The sequence below is a fragment of the Schistocerca cancellata genome, chromosome 3 (assembly GCF_023864275.1).
Source record: "Schistocerca cancellata isolate TAMUIC-IGC-003103 chromosome 3, iqSchCanc2.1, whole genome shotgun sequence".
Lineage (NCBI taxonomy): Eukaryota > Metazoa > Arthropoda > Insecta > Orthoptera > Acrididae > Schistocerca > Schistocerca cancellata.
The window spans coordinates 64,370,929-64,396,629 of NC_064628.1; the positions used below are offsets into that span (position 1 = coordinate 64,370,929).

Genomic DNA, 25,701 nt, shown 5'->3' on the forward strand with positions numbered 1-25,701 from the left:
TGTCGTCATTTACAGGGATGGTGTCTCCACACGGCTGTGCAGATGTCTTCAAGTTACCGTAATAACCATAGTACACTGGGGTATGAATTGCAGCAAGGTTATTAAATCGGTCTTTTTCAACATGTTAATAGTGTGTCCATTGGGATATAATATGTCCAGAGTCTCAATTACTTTTGACCCTCATTTAGCAAAACTGAAATCAGCAAATGGGACATCTGACTCATTGGAGTACTTATAAAACATGATATGGGAAGAGGATTCTTTATACTGAAGCCACTGAATATGGATCCATTTCATCCTGGTATTTTGTGTCTACACTTTATGATTACGTATGTTTCTTTCTAAACATACTATGGACATGAAATCATTCCTTGTCATCAGTGTAGCGGTGAAGGGTTGTTGTTTTCATGCAGTGATTAGGACATTCATCCAGTCAGAGGGTGTGTATATGTTTGGGTGAAATTTCCTGTTCTTCGCGATGATACCGAAGTCCTGATCATGTGGTAGGTATGAATGTCCACTGATTAGGAATTTATGATGGATTACTTTTGGTGGCAGTCTTCATGCAGAACCATGAATTGACACAGTGAGGCCATTTTTATATTCCTATTTCGCCTGCCACATCGATCCGAGTACATAATCAGTTGCTTTGTTTGGATGTTATGTTCAGTGTAATGCGTGAGACATGATCCAATTTCTTGTGGTCCTCGGGATGCTTTGCCCTCACTCCATACATACATACACAGTAGATTTCATGGTACGCAGGTCGTGCATTCCAAGGCAATATGTCCACAGTTGCCACTTGTAGTAACAGATACCTGCCGTAAATACCGGTGTCAGTAAAGCCCTCATCAAATCAAAGACAATCACAGTCATATCATTGTCCTGATGCCTCCCTTCTGCTGCATAGCGATGCATTCTCGTCTGCACGCTCTCGGCCATTCGTTGATGTAACTTTCTTTCACATTTCCATTTGCCCTTCTCTTCTGCAGTGTCAGCAACAGTATGTTTGACATGTTTGATGTTATAGAAGTCACATTTACGGCAGGAATCACTTACAGGGGGATGATAGGACAGATTAAATCGTGTATTAAATATCTGACCAAACATGTAGTATGAGATTGGATCATCATGCTCGGCTTTATATAAATGGTATAACTTCCCCCTGCTCAGGTCTGGTGACTAATACTTCTGATCCACTGTTTCATTATCTGTGCATAATGGCTACGATATGCTGGAAACCGTTTCATGAAGTTCTCTACCGCAACCGCCTTTGCTATTTGTGTTTTGTTTTTAGTGGGGCATGCACCTTGCTTAGGGTCAGGTGCTGCATTTTGAGTGAAAGAACCCTTGTAATCCTACTATCTGATATCTGCAAAATGTTCTTAAAGAACCTTTGACATACCTTCACGTCCACTCCCACTTCATTCTGGAAATGTTATAGGAATATTGTTCCTCGTCACGACTCTGTAGTATCAGAGGAATATGCACATGCCATAGGGACTACCTTCACCACAGCAAAAATGTACGCCAACTGCAAGTCGAAACTACCTAATGCATAGAACGAGTCAAATATTGTTGCTGGTGTTCAGGTGAAAGATGTCGACCACATTCCTTCTGACACACGCTTGCTCCAAGGGTGGGACATTTCTATGACACTAAATTTCCTTTCACGCTAATGTATTCTTCCCCTGTTGATTGGTTTTCTTTTCAAATGTTCATGCCCACAGGTGTGCATATCGGACCCATTTTCTTCCTCGTTGCAGTGCAATTACAGTACCAGTACTACGATCCCCCTCCGATACATCCACGGTTGATGTAGTGGGTGTGGTATCCTTCGATGTACCGGGTAGATCGGGCTGTCCTAACATGACACGTGACTCGTCCACTGTGCCACTTGCAGGCTGGCTGAATCGGCTAGGTGCACATTCCATGTCTGAGGCATTGGTAGTAGTATCCAATCCAAATATGTCTGAAATGGAAATGTTCCTTGTCTCCATCGGTGTCCATATCAAATCATATGAGTTCAACAAGGGAACATAACACCATCCTTACCTCACAATGCGGCTTTGACATCACCACCATGGCTACTGCACAGGTTGTTCTACAGTACACACACACACACACACACACACACACACACACACACTAATGACAGTTCAGCGATGTGTCGACTGGAGGCCTCCTGCCACAAGTCGACCACATGACCCACAGCCCGTGCGCCCCCAAGGTCAGATCTTACTGAAGCTTGCAGACTCTCCAAGCCCTGCCCTCCTTGAAGAAGAAGAAGAAGCCTTGGTACAAGGCCCCTCTGGTGCCTCCAGAAGTGCCGACTGCTCCTCACAACCTGAGTCTGACCTCTTTTTATGGATGTCACCCTGTCCTTGTTGGTTACAGATGGTGACCTCGTGATAGGACCCCCTTATGCCTGTTTGCCTCCTATTTGGATTCCAGTTCTGCACTTATTCAGTGGAGTTGTAATGGATAGTACCATCGCCTTCCATGTTGCAATCCCATTTTTTCTTTTACTCTCCAGATTGTATCATTCTCCAGGAACCTAATTTAACTGATGCTCACTCACTGACCCTTCTTGGGTTCTGCACTTTGCCCTTTGAGGGCTTCTGGTGGCATTTGCCCATTGTTCCGTGCGGATGTTGTTAGCATGTGGATCCCTCTTCATACCACATTGGAAACAGTTGCTGTCTGGTTCCACCTGGTCTCTGTGGTCACAGTTTGCAATCCCCCTCCTAACAGGCCACCTGCACCCACTGCCCTAACTGCCCTCCTTTAGCAACTCCCCCCTCCTTTCCTCCTCCTTAGGGATTTTAATGATCATCAGTCCTTGGGGGGGGGGGGGGGGGGAGTACTTTTTCATAAAGACCAGATTGCCCCACTGGTCTTTCTGCCATGCTGATTGGCCTTATGCTCCTCTCAGGTCGTGTTTACCCTCTCTTTATCAGGCTGTATTGATGGAATCGTCCATGACATGTCTGCTACAGTTATTTGTGCTGCAGCAACTGACGTCTCCCACTCCACAAGCCCCTTTTGCTGCTGGCTGGTTCCTTGGTGGAGCACAGTCATTGCCATCACCATCTGTGATCACCGTCAAGCCTTGCGATGCACTATGCGGCACCCATCCTGCACCGATCTTATTACCTTTAAACGTCTTCACGCCAAAACCCGTTACTTAATCAAACAGAGCAAGTGGGTGTGTTGGGAATACTTTGTCTCCTCCCTAAATTCTTCTGTCCCTTCTTCACAGGTGTCATCTACAAGTGGCACCCATCAAGGTTGCCAACAGCAGTCTTCCATCCTGGACCTTGCCCTCCCGCGTTGTCTTTGTATGAATCCACTGATTCTTGCGGAACACCTTGCAACACATTTTGTGATGGCATCAACGTCAGTGCCGTGTCATCTGAACGAGACACAGCCAGGGCAAAACACCATAGGCGCAAAGAAGTTAGCTGGTGCCAGTGCCATAGAGACTCGCCACCTGCGCGGGTTCCACAGGCAGTGCTGAGGATGAAGATATCGACTTCGCCTCAGTCAGTTGCCGGCCGAGTACAATCTGCCAATGACCGGACATCGGACAAAAGCCTACTTGGAAGATAAAAGAGCAGCTCTCACCCACGTAGTTATAGACCATCATCCTGGGCTGACTTACACAGGGAATTTCGTTTAGTGAATTCGTAGAAGTGAACAGATAGTTGTTGTAAATTTTTGCAGTGTTGCAGACTTAGTCATTTAACAAGACACAAAGAGAAGTAACCCTTTTTGTGTGACTTTGATACTAATTTGTTACAAGTGTTGTTGAACCTTCATTCTCCTATCCTGTTATCTGACCCTGGGGCTTAGCTGTGTAATAGTGACGGGGGGAGATTGTCTTAGTTGTGTACTGCACCAGAAGCCGTTTCACGAACTCTGCCTCCACAGCAGTAGCAACAAGGACTGTACAAAACTGGCGATGAGAGTATACAACTGGTAGCCTCCTATCTGGCTGCCTCCCTCATCCAGAAACAGCGGATTGAAGATTCTCACTTACGTTTTCCACTGAAGAGCCAAAGAAACTGGTACACCTGCCTAATACTGTGTAGGGCCCCCACGAGCACTCAGTAGTGCTGCAGCATGACATGTCATGGACTTGACTAATGTCTGAAGTAGTACTGGAAGGAATCAATACCATGAATCTTGCAGTGCTGTCCATAAATCCATAAGAGTATGAGGTGGTAGAGATCTCTTCTGAATAGCATGTTGCAAACCATTCCAGATATGCTCCATAATATTCATGTGTGGGAATATGGTTGCCAGCGGAAGTGTTTAAACTCGGAAGAGTGTTCCTGGAATAGCTCTGTAGCAATTCTGGACTAGTTGGGTGTTGCATTGTCCTGCAGGAATTGACCAAGTCTGTCGAAATGCACAATGGGCATGAATGGATGCAGGTGATTAGACAGGATGCTTATGTACATGTCACCTTTTAGTCGCATGTACATTCATCAGGGGTCCCATATCACTCCAACTGAACACGCCCCACATCATTACAGAGCCTCCACCAGCTTGAACAGTCCGCTGCTGACATGCAGGGTCCACGGATTCACGAGGCTGTCTCCATACCTGTACACTTCCATCTGCTCGATACAATTTGAAATGAGACTTGTCCGACCAGGCAACATGTTTCCAGTCATCAACAATCCAATGTTGGTGTTGATGGGCCCAGGTGAGGCATAAAGCTTTGTGTCATGCAGTCATCAAGGATGCACCTTCGGCTCTGAAAGCCCATATCGATGATGTTTCATTGAATGGTTTGCATGCTGACAGTTGTTAATGGCCCAGCATTGAAATCTGCAGCAATTTGCAGAAGAGTTGCACTTCTGTCATGTTGAACGGTTCTCTTCAGCCGTCGTTGATCCTGTTCTTGCAGGATCTTTTTCCATCTACAGCAATGTTTGAGATTTGAAGTTTTACTGGGTTCCTGATATTCACTGTGCACTTGTGAAATGGTCGTACAGAAAAATCCTCACTTTGTCACTACCTCGGAGATGCTGTGTCCCATCACTTATGTGCTGACTATAACACCACTTTCAAACTCACTTAAATCTTGATAACCTGTCATTGTAGCAGCAGTAACCGTTGTAACAACTGTCCCAGACACTAGTTGTCTTATATAGACATTGCCAACCACAGTAACGTATTCTGCCTGTATACATATCTCTGCATTTGAATATGCGTGCCTGTACCAGTGTTTTTGGCAATTCAGTGTATCTGTTGTCAGACAGAATCTTACTGTTCACCTTTTACTGAATGGAAACTGCCTCTGGCCCTCTTCTCTTCCCACAATTCAGCCCCTGGCTCTGATTTCATCCATAACCAATTGCTTCAAAAAGTCAGTCTACCACAACAAGACTGCGTCTTCTGGGTGTGTAACTGTGTCTGGCTCCCAGGTGTTTCACCTCTTAGTGGAGGGACAGTATTATGGTTCCTGTGCTTCAGCCCAGTAAGGATCTGTCATCACTCAATAGTTACCGGCCATCCCTGTCCGTCATCCCCTGAAAGTTGTTTGAACAGATGGTGGCTTTCGGCTCTTTCGGATCCTCGAATAGCAGGAACTTTTGTCTCCTCTCCAGTGCAGCTTTCAGTGAAGGACAGTCTCCAATCAATCATCTACTTTTGTTACAGGCCGCTGTTCGGCAGTCCTTTTTCTCAGCACCGCCATAAGTTTTCTTCGATGTTTGTAAGGCATATGACATGGCTTGGCACCATCACATATTAGTTATACTCCATGAGTGGGATCTTTGGGGCCCTCTACCGATTTTTATTTGCCAGTTCCTGTCCAACTGGTGTTCTGAGTTTGCATTGGCACTGTTCTCATCTGCAGACCCAGGATGCAGGGTTCCGTATTGAATGTCCTCCTTTTCTTCATCGCTATTAATGGACTCGTGGCCTGTGTCAAACCATTGGTACCCCCGGTCTGTATGTGGATGTTTTCTGTATCTGGGCTATTTCCCACTCAGTGGCCTCTACAGAGCGACAGCTCCAGGGTGCCATCCAGCGCATTTCAGCATGGTCACTCTACACTTTTTTCAATTCTCGCCCCTTAAATCATGGTTGATGCAATTGTGTTTCCGTACTGTGGTCCATACTGATCCGCAGCATTACCTTGGCGTGATTCGCAGCATTACCTTGGCACCCAGAGCCTGACTGTGGTCCCCCAGTTCCATTTCTCAGATCTTCTTTTTGACAATAAGCTTACTTGGTTGCCCCATCCACCTTCACAAGACTGGCTGTTTCTGTCTACCCAATGTCCTTTGCTTTCTTGTCCACACCTCTTGGGGTGCGGACCATTCGACTTTTCTCCACCCTTATCTATCCGTAGTTTTGTTCCGTATGGACTCTGGCTGTCAAGTTTATGGCTCAGCTGCCCCTTCCACAATGTTCCTCTCGAACCTGGTTCACCATCGTAGATCCATTTGGTCCATTGTGCCTTTCATACTGACCCTATCAATGGTCTTCTGGTTGACCTGGAATCACACCATCTTTCAGTTTGGCAGTCCCAGCTCTTGGTTTCCTGTGCCATCATTATCTGTTTTTTCCTATTCACCCCTCAATTATGTTCTTTTTGCAGCTTTGAGATGTCGCCTGCCTGCTGACTGCCCTTGGGTGTTTCTCAGCTGCGATTTCCACCTTCCCTCGTTGTCCTGTTCCCAACTTTCTCTCCCAAACACTCCCCCAACTCATTTAGTTCCTCAGATTCGGATGGATCTCTTCTGGGATCTTAAAGCCTCCGTTGCTCCGATAGTGTTTTGTTGTTTGTTCGAGCCGCTCTTACAAGAGTTTTGGGATGCTATTATTTTTGACACCAGTGGCTCTAAATCCACTGATCATGTGGGATATGCCTTCACATCTTCTGTTGGCTGAAGACACCATCTCTTCCATGCAACACATGGGGTGTTACCGCAGAACTAACTGCCATTTGCCGGGCATTCTGCTTTATTAAACGGTCCTCTCTCACCGATTCAGTGAGTGGCCTGTCAGCTGGTGTTCTACCCACCACCACTTGGTCTCTGCCATCCATGGCCTTCTCACCAATCTTGACCTGCTGCTTGTTCAATTGATTTCCCAGCCACGTGGGTATCCTCCAGGTAACAAGCCTGCTGATCGTCTGGCTAGGGAGACATCCACCTGACACCATTCTCCATTACTGCTCTGTGGGCATATTTGCAACATCACATCAAGTTCCTTTTTATTCAGTATGGGGTCTACTCGTTGGGGCACTCACGCCACATGACATTCTTACCTCTGCCTTTCCCAGCAGGAATCTACCCACCTCTGTTGTCTTCATATCAGGTTGATCGTAGTTTGACCTGTGGTTTTTTACTCCGTAATGACCCCCTCCCCCCTTTTGTAGTTGTTGTGATCTATATTTTACTGGACTGCCCCTACCTTGTGGCTCTTCGCATTAAATATGGCCTCCCACTTTCTTTGTTCTGGGTGTTAGCAGACAACCCTCACATGGTCCTCAAGTTTCTTCGTGAAAGTGGTTTGTCCTTTCAAATCTAAGTACCTAATTTCCTTCTGAAATTAAAGTCCATTAGTTAGTATTGGCATTGGCGTACATGTGGGAGGCCTTCGACCTTGCCTCTACACGGGCAGTGGTGCCGGCACCCCATCGCGCATAGCTTCTCTGGAGTATTTCCTGCCCTCTTCCCTCTCCCTGCTAGCTCCTCTCCTGGTCTTTACTCTTTCTGCCATCCTGACTTTCCTTCTGCCTCTTTGTTTGCCCATTTTCCTTTCCCATCGACTGAACTGTGTTGTTGTTGTTGTTGTTGTTGTTGTTGTTCCCTTCGTTTCTACCACTTTATATCTTGTGTCTGATGACCTCACTCTTTGGTCCACTTCAGCTACTCACAATCAGCAAATCGGCCATTCTTTGTTTTTCCCTTCAGCAGGTACGGTTGTGCTCTTCACTGTTTGTTCCTGTTATGGAAGCACTTTGGTATTTTTTGGTTGTACCGTGTTCCACATTTCCTTCAGTTTTCTAGCAAATCCTTGGACATACTTTCCACTTCTACCCTTCTACCTAATCATTTGGAATGGCAATGGCAGTGGCATTTTCTTCCCGTACACAACCTGGAACGATGGCAGTTCTATACTAGTGTGTACTTACGAGTGGCATGCATTCACTAAAGAGGATAAATGTGTGCATCAGTCTGAATTGCCAGGTGTAGAAGTATGGAACCAGAATTTGGTTGCAATAATTACACGTTTTTGTTTGAAACTGATAAACAATATTTTATTCAAAGTAATCTCCATTGCTATTTATACATTTCTCCCACCTCTCCGGCAGGCTATGAATGGCACGCCAAGAAAACAGTTCTTCTTTCGAACGAACTAGTCAGCGAGCCATTTTCATACAGAGCATATCCCAGTGATGCAAATAGATCATAACCGAACGTAGCCAAGTCTGGAGAATAAGCCGCATGCACTAGTATTTCCCTATTAAATTTCTGTATCATTTAGCTGACGTGTTTTGCTGTTTGTGATTGGGCGTTATCATGGAGCAATATGGCTTTGTGTTGCCTTTTTCCATAGTACGGTTGTTTTTCACCTAATTCTCGATTTAAATCAGTCGTTTGATGTTTGTAGCGATCAGTGTCCACAGTTTCACCAAGTATTATCAGCTCATAATAGAGGACACCCTTCTGATTCCACCAAACACAGAGCATTGTCTTCTTCTCAAAGCGATTTGATCTTGCAGTGGATGTCGATGCTTTGCCTGGATTCACCCATGATTTACAATGCTTAGAATTTTCAAAATATATCCATCTTTCATCACCTGTCACTATTTGATGCAGAAACTACTTTCTTTTGTATTTGGCAAGCAGTGTTTCATAAGTGATCTTTTGATTTGCTTGCTGTCTTTCATCAGTTCATGCGGAACCCATTTTCCCACTTCATGCACCTTTCCCATAGCTTTCAACCAGAGAGAAACAGCTTTCTGTGTCACATTCAGTTGTTCCGTGAGTTCTTGCTAAGTTTGAGTATCAACTTCATTCAATAAAGCCTGCTATTCGTTGTCTTCGAACTGTCTCGTTGGTTTCCCACGCTCGTCATTTCTCATGTCAAAATCACCATTTTTTAATTTTTTGAACCACTTGAAACACTTTTCCCAAGAACAAGTTTGCCAAAAGCTTCGACAAGCATTCAGTGCGATTCTGTAGCCGTTTTCTTCAAATGCTAACAGAAAACCACAAATCATAGTTCTTAGGCACAAAACTTTACATGTTTACAGGTTTTTTGAAACATTGTTGAAATTTGTCATCACCTGTTACAGGAAGCAGATGGCACTGCCAATGCAGTCTCATGAGCCCTACACTGATGGCTAGCACCATCTGTAGGGAAATTCTGGTTTGATACTTATACACCTGGTATGTGTGCTCACATAATAGCTAAGCATACCATAAATCATCCAGTGAACTAGCTCCGTTCTTCCATTAGTTTGAGGATGAACTGGACCCATTCTTAACTTTCTCACTCTCGGTAATCAATACAGTCCTCTTTATGTCTGACATGAAGCTTTTCCCTTGGTCTGTAATTATTGTCTCCACTGGTCCAAATATCAACATCCACCTACTAACCAATGCTTGTGCAACTGTAGTTGCTTGCTGATCAGGTATCGGCACCATCCCGATGTAAAGTGAAAAATGATCTATTATGATTAGTACATACCGATTACCTGTTGGTGTATGATTGAAAAGTCCTAACATGTGTATCCCATTCAAACTAAACAGTTCTTTTGCCTCTGGCAATCTTTGTAGCAGCACCTGTTTTCGATCAAAACCCGCATGTTGAGCACACTTAATACAATTCCTCAAGTATTGATAGACATCATTTTTTTCTTCTCACCAACAGTATTTTTCCGCCACTCTCCAATTCATCACTCTGCAACCTCCATGGCCAAACAACACTGGACTGTGCATTTCACGTAGTACTTCCTCCTTTAACTATGCTGGCACTACCATTCCTGCGCCAATTTCCACTCTCTATGTTAAAAACCATCATACTTGCTGAACTGTTGCTTTTTGCCAAGCTGTTTACATTCCTCGTTAGTGTGTATTGGTGCTACTTTTCTGCCCAGTCTGACTGCATTTCCGTTCTTTTGTCTGGTTTGTGGATACTTTGTGCTCTTGGACTCATTTGGTTGGGATGTTTTCAACTCCATATCCCCCCTCCACTGTATTCCTCTGACTTGGTGCCTTCAGACGGTCGTCTTTTCACCCCTCTGAAGGCACACATGAGTGGAATTAAATTTTCAGTTGATGAGCAGTTGCACAAAGAGGTTCTGAAGTGGGAGAAGGGTCTAGCGGCAGAGTTCTTCGAGGAGAGCATAAGACACTTGCAGCACGGTTCACCAGATGCATTGAATGGGATGGTGATTATGTGGAAAAATAGTCAACAAGTGTATCAATAATATCCTGATTTTTTTTCAAATACACAGTGTTTGGACAGCCTTAAGAAGAGTAGGGGGCAGCTGTTTGTTTGTGGAGTTCAGAACTAATTAATTTATGATGGCATTATAAAATATTTTGGGATTTCTTCACATTTTCTTTAAGTGCTAGGTTTTATGCTCATCTAACCATGAGAGACAGAGCATCATTTATCTGAATAATGACAGTATTGATACCTCTTGCATGTGTGGAACTTGTGTGAAGCTGCAGATCATTAACATAGAAATGTATGTGTGTGTGTGTGTGTGTGTGTGTGTGTGTGTGTGTGTGTGTGTAATACATTTCTCGTAATTGAAACTCGTTAAAATAAGCACACTGGACAAAAATCACCCGCAAACTAAATCATAAGAATGTTGCGTAACACTGCTTCTTGCCCTAATAATAGCCTCAGTTTGGCAAGGGAGTGAGTCCACAAGTTGCTTCAGGTATGCCATATCGAGCAGAAGCCACTCTGTGGTGAGTAGATCCATTAGTGCTACCAAGTTACATGGATGTTGATTACTGTGTTTCACCCATTGTTACAAATATTCTTATATGTTTTGTACGGGATTGAGAGCAGATGATTTAGCAGGCAAGCAGAGGTGTGGTAGTAAGCTTCATTGTGGTCAAACCAAGATTGTATGCATGCAGAAAATTGGTGTGTCCACAACATACTCACCATGGAGATGTAGAAGTAAGGGACAATGCCCGTGCACTGAGAATGTTAAAATAAACTTCATGCAAGCTGGATAAAAGGGCCCAACTCATGATAAGAAAAGCACCCTCAAAAAATCTTAGAACCACACCAGCCATGGACTACAACCCTCTACACACATTGTGGATTAAACAGCTCTTTGAGTTCATCGTGCACTCAACACTTTGCGTCACTTGAAAATAACTGAAACCACGGCTCATCTGACCATGCTACGAGCCTCCAGTCAGCTACTGTGTAGTTTGGTCCATTGAAGATCTACAGCTTGGCCTTCTGCAAAATGCAGGATTCCACTTGTCCATTGCATGGAGATCCCTTTGCAGTGCTTGCTTGGAAACTGATTGAGGTGGTCCTGCCGGATTTGAAACCAGTCATCATACACAAGGTATGACACTTGTCTCCAGTCCCTGTTAGAACCTGTTTATGATCACTGTTCGTATGCTGTGTTGCCTGGCTGTGAGTAGTACAGCCTTCATGGTGTAATCATAGGTGTGTCTGAACATCTCAACACCTATTTCCACACACACACACACACACACACACACACACACCTACTGCCTGGCTTCTGTCAGTGGTGGTATGTCAGAGCACCAACTGGTACCATTTCTGTGCCATCTGCAGCACTCAAAACTGGCCATTGTGCTCTTTTAAGAGAATAACTAATATTTTGTCCAGTGAGCTTACTTTGCTAGCATCTCACAGTTGCCTCAGTTGTTGATTTTTATAAAATTATTTTTTTATAAAGTTATTATGATTATGTGACTTATATTTTCAGATCTGATACACTTAATTAATTTTGTCAATGTTGTATTTTTTCCTTAATCTAGACTGTATTAAGTGAGCTCCTTGGTACATTATGTTCCTTACTGCTAGTCAGGACATTTAGCCACGAGGGAAGTACTCAATTTGATTCTTAACTTTGGCACCTTTTCTAATGATTCTGTTGTTTTAATTTACTTTCATGTGTTTCAGAATTTAAACGTGGCTCGAAGGATGGGAAGCCACCTCCAGCTGACACAGTCAGCCAGCCCACCTCTACAAGGACCTCATTCTCACTTCTGGGTCTCATGGGTCCTGAGGAGACAGCAGAGTGGACAGGCGCAGATCAGTCTCTGTTCCGTGCTTTGCACAAAGTTTTCCTTAATAACTATTGTGCTATTGCACAGATCATGCTCACAAAAACATGTCAACAGGTGATGTTTCTAATTTGTGACCAGTACAGTTTCTTGGAAGATATTTTTCTGTAACATTGCGAAAAGCCATTGTTAAATGTTACGCTCTTCAACCTGATATCACCCTATATATTCTCCTTATTAAACTTGTAAAAGCATATAACCAACAACTGTAAACCACTCATGTCTGCAGAATCACTTTGTATTAAGTAAGCCTTTTATTTTCTACTTTTTTGGTTGCTTCCTGACAACTATTTGTATTGTAATCACCTGAAGCAATACTTTTGCAATGTGATTAATGATAATTTATGCCAAACAAAGCTTCTCATTTGGATTTTCTAATTTTCACAAGAAGTTGCATTAGCCATTAGAACATCTGGACTCCTTCCAGGTGCGAATCAAACTCTCATTGCCACTGATTTGGCCTACAGTTATTTGAAACACTGCTACCAGAAGTTCTCCCCCAAGATATGTTGAGAATAGCACATGAGCAAGTGAAATTGGAGGACCGTGCTTTGCCCTGCTGTTGATAACAGGTGCTGCAGTGAGACAGGTGATTTTGAAACCTCCACTAGCGATAAAAATTTATTCAGTGATATAAAAGAAGTACAACATGATTTTACAATGCTTTCAATTTAAAATGCCCACACTTGAAAAAGACATCTCATAGGTGGCCGCCGTTGTTCTTCGCACACTTTTCAGGTCTTTTGCAGAAGTTAGACGTCAGATCTTACAAGACTGGCAGTGAAATATGATTGATTTCTCCTAGATTTGATCCTTCAGTTTCTGCGTGGTGTATGGTGAGTCACACCGGAAGATCTGAGATTTCAAATGACCCCAAAGGAAGCAGCCATACTCTGAAATATTTAGGGGATCTTGGAGGCCAGGAAATGTCATTGTTCTTAGAGGTGAGATGATGAGGAAAGATGTTCTGTTGCACGCTAATGGAATGTGTGGTCGCGTGTTGTTGGAAAATGATTGCGTGTTGGAAGAATGTGTTTGCAGTTATAGAAAGATTAGCAGGCTGTCACACAACGTGTGAACATAATATTCTGTATTCAGAGAACAACATTGCCATGATTGTCTTAAGAAAAGGCCTTAAGATATACTGCACCACACCACCACTCCCTCATTGAGTGTTGTTCCATGTAGCATTTCAGGATTTTCATGTGATCAGTATCTAAAGTTTTTCTTGCTAACAAAGCCTGACACACAATAATCGGCCTCTTGGCTCACAATCTGATTGGTGGAGAGGCCTGGGTTGTTTTTCATGAATTCTAATAACTCCCGCAAAAGCATAGTCTCTGTGGAAGGTCATCTGCATTTAGTTTGCACTATCTGAATTTTGTAAGGGTGGTATAGCAGTTCCTTGTGTGATATTTGCTGTACACTGCGATTCGAATTGTCAGACTTCAGTGCAGGCTTTTTCCACCCCTCTTTCTCACTGTATCACCCATTTCCTCAAAGTTCTTTGCCCACCTTTGATAGCATGTGCCGATGGGACTGGGGCACAGTGTGCGAGACAGTAATGAGCACTAAGTAAAACACTGTGCAGCCATGTGACTGTTGTTTCTGTGAAATGCCTTCACAGCTGAATATCGAAATTGTGATCAGTGGCAAAGGGTAAAGTTGTCCAGATGGCACCACTCCCATTTTCTGATTCCTAATGTAACATACTATTTCCATGGTTGCCAAATCGCCTGTTTCACTACCACACCTTTTATATATACCAACTTAATTAAGTTCTTCCCTGATTTCATGTCCATTGACATGCTAAGCCACAGTCCTGCACCAAAACCATTCACTCAGTCTTTCTGTTACCACATGCCCTGAACCCATCTCTGTAGAGTTTGGAAATATCACCAACAATAAGAATTTTGATGTGTGGTCAGATACTCCAGTGTCCCACATAAATTAGTTAAAAAAAAAGGATTAGAGTCCTGGTGTGGCACAAATTTTCAGTACCTACAACATATTCTTTGATTTCATCCTAATCTTTTCATACATGTAATTTCAGTGAGTTTAATTCAATTAACTTTTGTGTTTACTCATACGGATAACTAGAGGATCAAATGAGATCATATATTATGCAATGACAAGCATTTAATTGACTCTGATGTACCTAAGCAACTTACTTCCAGATAACGATATTGAACTATGCACTCAATACTTACAGTGGAACTCCACGTTTACACTTTTCAAGGGGCTTCAGAAAAGTGTTGTAAAATGTGGGAAATAACTTTTTAAGCAGTAAAAGTTATGTATAGCATCCTTGCATTTTAAAGAATGAAACATTGCAACAATTTCATATTTTTCCGTGCTTAGCATGACACGTGTCGAGAATTTATTCTCACTTTAAAGTGCAAATATTTACATAGTTATTTTGTGTGGTGTTCTGCCTCTCTAGCACCATAGTCGTCTTTTGTAAGATTATAAGCTATACTGTGCCTCCTCCATTACGCAGTAAACCACACAATTGCAAACCATTACTCACTATGTTATTGAAATATCCCAAAAACTACTTACGTAAATATTGGCCCTTGGCAATGAGAAAAAATTCTCTAAACATGCCATGCTAAGCGTGAAAAATTTGTAACAGGTGTAATATTCCATTATTATCCAAGCAAGGAACATTTGAGCAATGTAAAGGGAGCTAAGGTATCAACTAGTGCTACCAGTAGCGAAATATGCGTTCAGGTAATGCAAAGGTCATAACCATTGTGAAATTTCACATGCACAGTATTGACAGTTTGAAATCTGTTGTAATCAGTGATGATAACTTATTCAAATGAACCTAATTACTCCTCTCAGCAACCATGCTGAGTACAGCGTGGCAGCAACAGGAGACAAAGTGTGAATTGCTCTGTCTTCAAATGTTTCAGACCTGCTGAGTAGGGCACCCTGGTGTCAAGAAACTTGACTGCTTAACCGTGTGTGTAATGCTTGTGAATAATACTTGGAGGCCAACAACATTATGTCGTTTTCTCTCCACAAACATTGTTTCATTAAGCATAAATCAGGGGAAAATTGTAAATATGCTAACACAAAAATGAGTGCAAATTAAGGTTGTGAGCTTAGGAAATTTGATGGGTGCAATAAATGAAAATGTTGGAAATGACAGGAAAACTTTAATTGTGTGGAATATAAAAATGGGTTCTTGTGTATTATCTGTATGACTCAAAACATAAGGTTAGATTTTGCACCTGTGGAATAGCCCCAAGATATGAGATGGTGATTAATATTGTTCCCTGAAATAGTGTGTGGCTATTGACAGTGACACAAACTGCTTGAATCTTTATATGATACAATAGGAGGGTTTTTATTTCAATGTACAAAGTTTAATTTTTTCCCTCATTTTTTGCTTAACATTTTAAACTTAAGTTATGCTTTGCCAATGAGGTGATGGATATTTACAAATGTGTTTTGTATGTTGTAGATCAATGCTACTTGAGGTACTATCTGCCAGTAGGTGCTGAGATACATGTTGTGCTTGCTGTGTTAAGCTGAAAGTAAATGAGAAATAGCTAATTTATGGTAACTGCAAAAAAGAATGCCAAGATTCCTGTAGCAAATGTCTTAGAGCATGTTATGTCATTCTAAGGCTGCAGTTACAGTGGAGTGTCACAGTCAGAGCAGTGTGGCCTGGTGAGCAGAACAGTGATGACAAAACAAACCAGTGCTGCTGAGTGCGCATGTTTTTAGTGACGCTGCATGCAGGGCAGTACAAAGCAGAGCTGCACTGAGCGAGTCAAACATGTTTGCTTCTGAGTGCGGCGACCAGAGCGTTCGAGTGTTTCCAGCTGCATTCGGGCAATGCCAGCAGCGTTTGATGTTGCTGTGGGTAGCAGAGTCAGTACTGTTCTGGCAGTTGTGTTTACTTTCTTGCACTGTTGAGAAAATAGCATCAGCATAAGCCTTGATAGTAGTTGTTTTCACACTGTGTCCTTTATGGAACCACTGAAACAAGCATCATCACAACTTATTCATTTTGGACAAGTTATCTGAGTAGGTGGCAGCAGAATTACAAACTTCAAGTACAGAATACATTTCTGTAATCTTTTATTTCTTTCCTTGCCTTAAAATGATAGGCTATAATAAAGTTGAAATAGCACAGCAAACAAATGTGTGAAAATCATGTTTTATTATACAAAAAATTAAAAAGTGTTTGCAACAGTCTTATTTGAAGCTCTGTTTAAGTTTCATCCTGCCTGGTATGTGCCTTGTATAGAACGTTCAATATCTACTACATGTTGCTCGTTGAAACTTAGGAATCCTGGGTCAATGACAATGTTGTGGAGAACATGTACATTTCACAATAACTTCAGCAAATCTGCTGAAGTTCAACTTAGCGTCCAAAATATGCTTCACTTTGCGCTCATTATTCCTAAAGCACATTCAGTTATTTGTCGTGGTCTGGAAAAGCATTTGTCCAAATATTCTTTCCCTGGTTTTACAACTCATTGACAGTAAGAGCTGTTAAAATGCCTCAACAATGAATATGCCTCATCTCCAAAGAATGCAAAAGGCAACACACCTGACGTCTTTAATAGTGGAGAGTCTGACAGTATATTAACTTCCCCTTCTTGCATTAAGCGAAATACACTAGAAGAATGAAATCACTGTCTTCTCTTTCCATCCCGTGTCACCCAACATGGGTTATAATGAATTTCCTGTGAGGATCTGCAACTACTTGTAAAATTATTGAAATAAAATGTTTTAGAGTTACAAACATCGTACCAGAATTTTCTGAGTATTTTAGATGAATATGATTTCTGTCAAGATTACTGACTGTATTTGGGAAGTTCTGATGTATAAATCATTTACAGTATTTAGAAAATCATATTCAGAAGGCACTCATGTCTCAGGGCTGGAGGCAGCCATACAAAACTTTGGTAGGTGAGTGCACAAGTCTTACTACAGTGGTTATGAATCCTGTTGTGAATGTCAGAGCCATGTCTCGGAAACTCCGTCTGGTTTCTACAAACTTCTAACAATTCTTGTTTCATCACTTGTTGATTACCCTTAAAAAATTACATTATTCCATTGCAAAAAAAAAAAAAATCTGTAGTTACTTTTATGTCACACTAGATAAGGAAGTTATGCATAGTAACAATATGCAACCTACGCTCCTCTTTGCAGGTTACTGTGTACCAAAATCTTGTTTCGATACCTCAGACTGTTTATGAGACACTAGGTTGTTATGAATGGCAATCTCATTATGATACCCTAGACTGTTTATGAGAGACAAGTATGTTATGAATATTGAGAATGGAGTGAGCTGTAGAGTCCATCCCAAGTTTAAAAATAGTGCAATATATTAACTATATTTGGTATGCAGCAACAGATGACTTAACTTGCACCAAACACGCACCAAACACAAACGTATAGCAACCTCTGTTTTTCATTCCAAACTATTTGAGTTTTTTGCAGTAGCTTCCTTTATTTTGAAATATCACAATTAATTGTGATGATTAAGGAAATGATAAGCAGTTCATAATTAATCTGATGAATAAAGCTATGAACTGCATGAGAATCAATTCTTTTTAGCCAGTAGTTTCTTTAAAATCATTTGAGAAAGATTGCAGATCAACAGGCTTGTGCATTTGCCATCCACGCAGCCAACCAGGCCTGCCTGCTGCTGCACCACTGCCTGGCCCCACTATACCTGGGCCCAAAGCTGTGCTGCGGTAATTGCCTGACGTGCAGCTCCAACCTGCTCTGTTGTTTCACAAGCTGCGACATCGTCGCGAAAAAACAGTGGCCCGTATATGTAATAAGTTTCCTTTAATTTACGTCTATGGTCACAAACGTTTTGTTAACAGATTACCGGTTTTGGTCTTTAATGACCATCATCAGATCTGCAGCAAAAATGGGGAAAAACATAAATACACTCGCAAACTGTCTACAGCTTAAGAACAATACATAGACCATAATGAAAAGTAGTACTGACAAAAAGATAGAATGAAAACTATTCCTATTAAATTTAATGGCAAAATGTTTTAAAAAGTCTGATGTCAGATGTGGCTTTCAGGTTAATAACACCCTAAAACTGCGAATAAAACATAAACTGAAAGGGAACTATGATAAATTTGATGGCTCTGGAGTATACAGGATTGACTGCAGTAGCTGTGACAAATATTATATCGGTCAAACAGGCCGCTCTTTTAAATTAAGGTTTAAAGAACACTCACAGCCACGAAACAAACCAGCTTTGGGACAGAATTTATCTGATACTGGTCATTCCATAGGGAGCATTGAGAATTGTATGCATATTCTTCATAGTGGGAAAAGGCTGTGCTCTTAATTTGCTAGAGGAGCTTTAAATTTATAAAGCAAAAGATAAAGATCCAACTAAACTGCTTAACTGACAAAATGACTTTGTGCCCAATGCCTACTTTGCTTTATTTGACAATGTTTTACTCTAATCACTGCACCCCTCTGTTATATATAGTGTGTTGATAATTTCACCTAGTATTGAGTGCGTCACATATTTACTTGATTTTCATACATTTTACGCCTGACTAGTACGTTCTTGTTCCTTATCAATTCATTTCATAGACTGCATTAATCAGATAATGTGGATCATCCACTGTTACGGAATTTTATCATTCTTTTCTTGCAACGGAGTGCCGCAGGGTACAAGGGGCCCTCTGCCGGTCACATTCCTCGAACCACTTCCCGCCTGTGTGGAATTCTGGCGTTAGCGCTAACAGAGGACACTGATTATGTGCAGCACTAAGTTTTCTTTCATTTGTGGCTCCTTTAGCGATTTGTTTAATGGTTGTTTAATATTACCCGGTGCACTATCAATGGTGTTTAATATTCATGTCGTTAACTAGAATATTGGCACTAGAGCACATGTCAACCACTGTTTCTTAACTCTTCCTCTTTTTAACAATCTTTCTTTTGCCGTGTTCTTCTTTTTATTGCTTTTTATTACTGTAATGCCTTTTATACGTTATAAGCTTATTACAGACTTCAGCTATTGTAGCCCCCTTTATTTTCACTGTTTCAATTAATTATTGAAAACTAGTGTATACCGACATTAGCGACATCTGGTGAACTTACAACACAAACATCTTGTGGCTACTGTATGGCTGCTTGTTTTAAACAGCAGTACTACTGACAACATGACTCGTGTATGTGATGTTATTTATATGAATATAATAGAGGGAAACATTCCACGTGGGAAAAATATATTTAAAAAGAAAGATGATGAGACTTACCCAACAAAAGCGCTGGCAGGTCGATAGACACACAAATAAACACAAACATACACACAAAACTCTAGCTTTCGCTATGTATTTACGATGCTGGTGCTGATTCCGCATTTAACAATTGACAATGCCACTATGGCTGCAGTACATTAGGACTTTGTTTTTATGAAACAGGTATGCCTCTTCATATTTAAAGCGTACAAATGTAAATTTGGTCAGTACTACTTTTCATTATGGTCTACGTATTGTTCTTAAGCTGTAGACAGTTTGCGAGTGTATTTATGTTTTTCCCATTTTTGCTGCAGATGCGATGATGGTCATTAAAGACTGAAACCGGTAATCTGTTACAAAAAGTTTGTCACCATAGATGTAAATTAAAGGAAACTTACTGCTCTGTTGTGCCGCTCCACTATAATCCAGGACTAAGAGGTGGTACTTTATGTAATTTTAAGACTACCTGTTTTGAGTTTGGTGGATAATACAAAGACAGAAACCATGTACAGCATGATATTAACTTGTTGTGCTGGCACATTACTCTGTGGTAATTTAAGTCATTTTATGCATCCTCTCAGTATGGTGTTTAATTTGTTAAAATATTTTTTAACAGAGTGCAAAAAAATACTCCCCAGTGTTCATGAAGTTAATTTTAATTGGAAAGATAAGAATATAATAGTATTGTTAGAGAAATAGTGTTTGCTGGCAAAGAGGAGAAGGTTTCTTGTAAATTTGAAACTGATTTCAAGCATGTTGGTGGCTGTGAAGAAATATGCAGTGGCAATTGCCTCTGTGGGAAGCTCTAATTTATAAAGTATCCACTGTCTTCTATCAGCTTCAGTAACTTCATAGCATTGCTCTTACTCAACCTTGTTTCTCACTCGTTATTAATATAATTTTTTGTGAAAGCTTTACTTTGAGAAAAATTAAGGGCAGAATTTTACTAAAACAGAAATTTGTGTGTTGTGGTGTTGACTTGTCTGTTGTAGGTATATGAATTTGCTCAGAAGGAATCAGCTGATATAATTACAGAAGAATCGCTTAAAGATTTCACGCCACCACGCAAGAAGAAGAAGAAGCATAGATTGTGGTCAATGCATTGCCGGAAGATTCAGCTGAAGAAAGATTCCAGCTCAAACCATGTTTATAACTTTACACCCTGTGATCATCCCAATCAACCGTGTGACCAGTTGTGTCCCTGTATTGGTGCCCAGAACTTCTGTGAAAAGTTTTGCCAATGTAGCTCTGACTGTAAGTTTACTTTGTTTACATTAATTTGTTCTGTATTTGTCAATTGAGAGTAATTTGAATTCAAACTGGAAACAATGACAAGGTGCCACTGAGGTATTTACCCATTTCCTCAAATCCTTAATCTGTTCTAATTTATCCATTTCAGTATACTGGCATTTGTGAAAGGCATATTTTTTTGTTTCCAAACTAGCAAGCATAGTATCTGTTCAAAGTGTTGTGTCACAGGTGTAAGAGTTGTTATTTTGAGTTTGGTTTTTACTGAAAAGGGTGGGAGAATTGTATAGGTTGCACTCAGCCTCATTATGCCAATTGAGGAACTACTTGACTGAATAGTAGCAGCTCCGCAGTCTGGATAGTCTGCAACATGGCTGTGAGAGCAGTGTGCTGACCTCATGCATACCCATATTGCACCTGCATGATGCTGCAAGGCAGAGGATGTCACGGCAGCTGGTAGACATCCCTTGGGCCTTCATGGCTTGGCAAGAACCTCGTTTTTTATTGAAATGAAAAATATCATTCAGTGAACTACCATGTCAGCAAAACGCAGAGAATATAATTTTAATCCAGTCTTGTTAACAAAGTTAGAGCCAAGACTTACAGCAAGATTCTAGTTGATACTTTATACCATCCTTGTTGAACTGAGATTGTCATCCATGAGTTACAGAAAGAAGCTGCTCAAATTGATTCACAGGAATACTAATGAACAATCTTTTAGAAAAAATGCCTGTTGCATCTGATAGCTTATGTTTTGTTGTTTAGCGGTGTATGATAGTTTAATATCTTCACCAGCGGACATCACGATCGAGGCAGCTGAACTGGCATGGGTAGGGCAGCTGAATAATAAGATAACTGTCCATGGAGAGCATATGGAATGTGTAGTAAGAGCAGACCTGCTGACAGAAGTATTTACCTGTGGGTGACTGTAAGCCAAGTGGACCAGTGCCTACCCTGAGTTAACCACTGCAGACCTCACATTGCACTTCATGCCAGTGTTGTTTCCGAGTGCTGAGCTGTGGGCTGGTTGTGTCAGCCGTGCGCTAAGTTTATTCTGATGTATTTTTGTATGTGGTTTCAGGCTCTCTGCTTCCTCTAGGTCGACTAGCAAAGCGAGTTTTCTTTCCTCTCACGGGGTTCTCTTCCCTGGTTATTATCGAGCCACCATCGGCCCATGAAGCACCTGTGCTGACAGTGTAGTGTAGCAGGATTGTCACACCTGTGCAGATAGTAAAGTGGCATCAAAGGATATTGTCATACATGTGACTCTCCTGATTTTTTTATTCTCTTTGCCTAGTCTTAATTTTGGGCGCCACAGACATGGCATTTCTGCATTGCTGACAAGGGGCAGTACTCCATCATCGCATGTTATAATAATCTGGAAAAGCACTTACATTGTTGATAGTGATTTCACTGTAAGTGCAAAATATTTTTTTTCTAGACCCTTTTTTTGTGTTTGCCTTCCAGATCATTGACAAAGTGCATTTAGTGCCTCAATCTGTTCCTTGTCATGAACTGTACTAACTTACTGTGGTCATACAGCCTGCTGCTTGAGAACACCTTGGACCAGGAAGAAAATTCTGAGGCAATTAAGCCATTGCAATACCTAAATTTTTTCATGCCCTCCCCATTTCCTCCACACAACAAGGTAAAGGCTGAGTTGCATCATTTGCAGGATCAGGGTATCGGTCCTCCTCCTTTGTTGAGCCACTTGGCCACCACTTTGATGGTAATTCGGAAGCCCGACACCATGATGTACTTTTGCAGAGATTTTAAACTAACACTTAACATGCAGTGTGTCCGAGATTCATATCCAATTCCGTGCCATGTGGATTTGTTTGTGAAGTTGTTGTAGCGCCAGATTTTTCACGCATCAACTTGCATGATGCTTGCCTGCAGTTGCTGTTGGACACAGTTTCTTGGACTTCCTTGGTCCTCAACGCCCCTGTTGGGCTTTATCAGTTTAATCGCTTGCTTTTTGGAAACTCGTTTGTGCCCAAATTTATCCATGGTATTTGGAGAAGTTGATTCAGGACATTCCCTGTTGTGGAACTTGGGTTGATGACATCTGGGTAATGGAGTCTACTCGAAAGGAGCATTTACAAAACCTTCAGTCGGTTTTCCAGTGCCTCCTGGAGAATGATCTAGCAAGCTGGAAAAGTGCAGTTTTTTGGGTTATGTGCTTAATAAAGATGGTCTTGTCTCTGATGACAACCGCATCAAAACCATTGTCAACCTACTAGCACCCAAGAACCTGAAAGAGCTCCAGTCTTTTTGGGCAAGATTTTGTGTAATGCTCATTTCATTCCCCAGTCCACGCACATCTGGCAGCTTCATAACTGGTATTGGTGTCATCCAGTTCCATCGGAACCTGGAGGGCAGTGAACACCCCATCGCTTGTGCATTGGAGATACTTTCCATTGTACAGTGTAATTATTCACAAGTGAAAAAGGCTCTAGCTATTATTTTCAGAGTTAAAAAGTTCCCCATTTTCCCTTATGGGGGTGAGAGTCCTTCTCATTACTGACCACAAACCACTCGTTTCCTTATCTGCCCCTCATTTCAAGCTGCTGGACAGGACTACCCAAGGATTGCAGTGGTGGGCCCTTTTTTTATAGTAACTATTTCTATGGCATTTGTTAAAATTCCACTGCCCACTTCTGATGCACTGTTGTGGCTACCGGTGGGGTCCAATCCAGACTTCGATTGGCAGGAGGCTTTTTGTTGATTATACCTTGCTGCAAACCCTGTCAGGTTTTCTGATACAACACAAGACCCATGTTTCCAGAAATGTATTTCAGCTGTCCACTTGGTTTGACATGCTTGACTTAACATTTTCCATAAGATCCTCATGCTTGCTGTGGAGGAGCATTGCTGTCAAGTGATTGTCCCTCCAAAATTGCATCTTCACATACTCCAGTTGCAATGTGCGTTGTCACACTGGGTATGACTACTATGGAGGCATTGCTTCTACGTCACGTCTACTGGCCGACAATCAGTTGCGGCATCAAACATCCAGTGTGGGCTTGTGGGGCCCGTGGACAAAACCTGATACACTGCCGCTCCAGTTCTCTTGACCGATCCTGGAGCATCCTTTGTGAAGGGTACATGTTTGTTTTACTGCTCCAGTTTTGTCCAGCTTGTTGTTGTTGTTGGTGGTGGGCAGGCATTGTCCAGTTTCCTGTAGATAGCCGAGCTGTCATCCACATTGTAGACTGCCACTATTTACACATTGTCGGCTATTTTTGCCGTTGAGGAATCCTTTAGGACTCTCGTGTCTGATAGCGGTAGGCAGTGTGTGTCGAGGTAGTTGAGGTAGTTTGAAGAATTTTGTATTAGCAGTGCTATCCAGCACCTGACTACTGCCCTCTTTCACTCAGCTTCTAAATCGGAGATGGGGCACTTCACGCAGACATTCAAGAACCAAATCAAGAAGTCTTTGTCTGCCTTTCCCCGTGACTACCGTATTTACTCGAATCTAAGCCGCACTCGAATCTAAGCCGCACCTGAAAAATTTGACTCGAAATAAAGGAAAAAAAAATTTCCCGAATCTAAGCCGCACCTGAAATTTGAGACTCGAAATTCAAGGGAAGAGAAAAGTTTTAGGCCGCACCTCCAAATCGAAATAAAGTTGGTCCATTGTAATATGAGACACAATTTAGGTCGAATGAATGACGATACAGCTACAGTAGTTTGGTTCCAGTCGTAAGCTTAGCAGTTAAGCTTTACCACGTAGCCATTGCTATGCGTCAGGCGCTCCGTCTGTATTTATACGGGTACCCTTCCTTTTTCACGTGCTTCGTCTGGTTTGAATCGATTGCTTATTTTGCTTTGATCTGATAAATGCCGTTTTCTTTGTTATAGGTGTTTGCGTCACTCTTAAGCTGAAAATGCATTACTGCATTGTGTCATGCATTGTTTGTCGCATTCTGATAGTGCGTGTTTACGGCCTGTCGCGGCTCGCGGCATGGTTTGTTTTTGTGCGCGCTACCGCCGCGTACAATAAAAAGAAGAGAGAGGAATTGTCTCATAAGCGAAACAATGACAAGACTGCTATTTGTTGTTACTTACACTGCTGCTTTCTTTGATAATGATCAACAAGAATCAAATAATAGACTGCGTATGATAGAACATGTTCTGAACGAGAGTTAGGCGAAAATTTTTCTCCGTTTGAAAATCTTTGCGACCGCTTCTTTATTACATCAAATTCTGCACAGAAATTAGAGTCATCTTAGATTTAAAAATCTAAGTCACTTGCCGTGCTTCATTTCTGGCTGTATCACTATTAGGCATAAGAATATTACGAATATAAACATGAGACGATACGTATATTCTTCCGCGTTTGCTGTTGTCTCACTCTAGTTTCGTGGTTTATTAGGCAGACAGGATTTAAATGATATAGCAGAAAACACGAAAGAATACATGGCAAAATGTTTATATTCGTATTATTCTTATGGTGAAGAGAATACTGTATGTGATTCAAATTTCATCAGGTTCCTATTAGCAACCATCTCTTCTCACAGATAGGAAAAAATTCAGAACGTAGAGTTGGCCATATTGACAAACATCCCAAACAGTCTCGCCAGTCAGATTTTCGTAATACACTGAAATTGTGCTACATTCGAAGATGAACAATACGGAATTTGTATTTACTTCGTTGGATAATGTATGAAAATGCAGTGGTCGAAAGTCACGGTGGAGAAAAAAACCTCGTCTTCCACTTTTTTTAAAAAAATTATTTACTGACGCAGTGGTTTTGGCGCCAGTATTTATCTTTGTGCCTACAAAATTGCCTGCGTAGGGCTACATATATTCGACGGCAGAAGTTAGTTGTGGCGGCACGTACCAACATTTTTCATAACTTCCGCTTGCTTTGCACT

General features: G+C 41.6%; 1 protein-coding gene across 1 annotated transcript in view; it reads left to right on the forward strand.

The window, feature by feature from the left end:
* LOC126176978 (histone-lysine N-methyltransferase E(z)) overlaps positions 1-25,701 on the forward strand; it is a 100,768-nt gene that overhangs the window by 62,835 nt on the left and 12,232 nt on the right. Inside the window, exons 9-10 of the mRNA XM_049924193.1 lie at positions 12,166-12,386; positions 20,566-20,827. Of these exons, the coding sequence (XP_049780150.1) occupies positions 12,166-12,386; positions 20,566-20,827 (483 nt within the window). The remainder of the gene's footprint in view (positions 1-12,165; positions 12,387-20,565; positions 20,828-25,701) is intronic.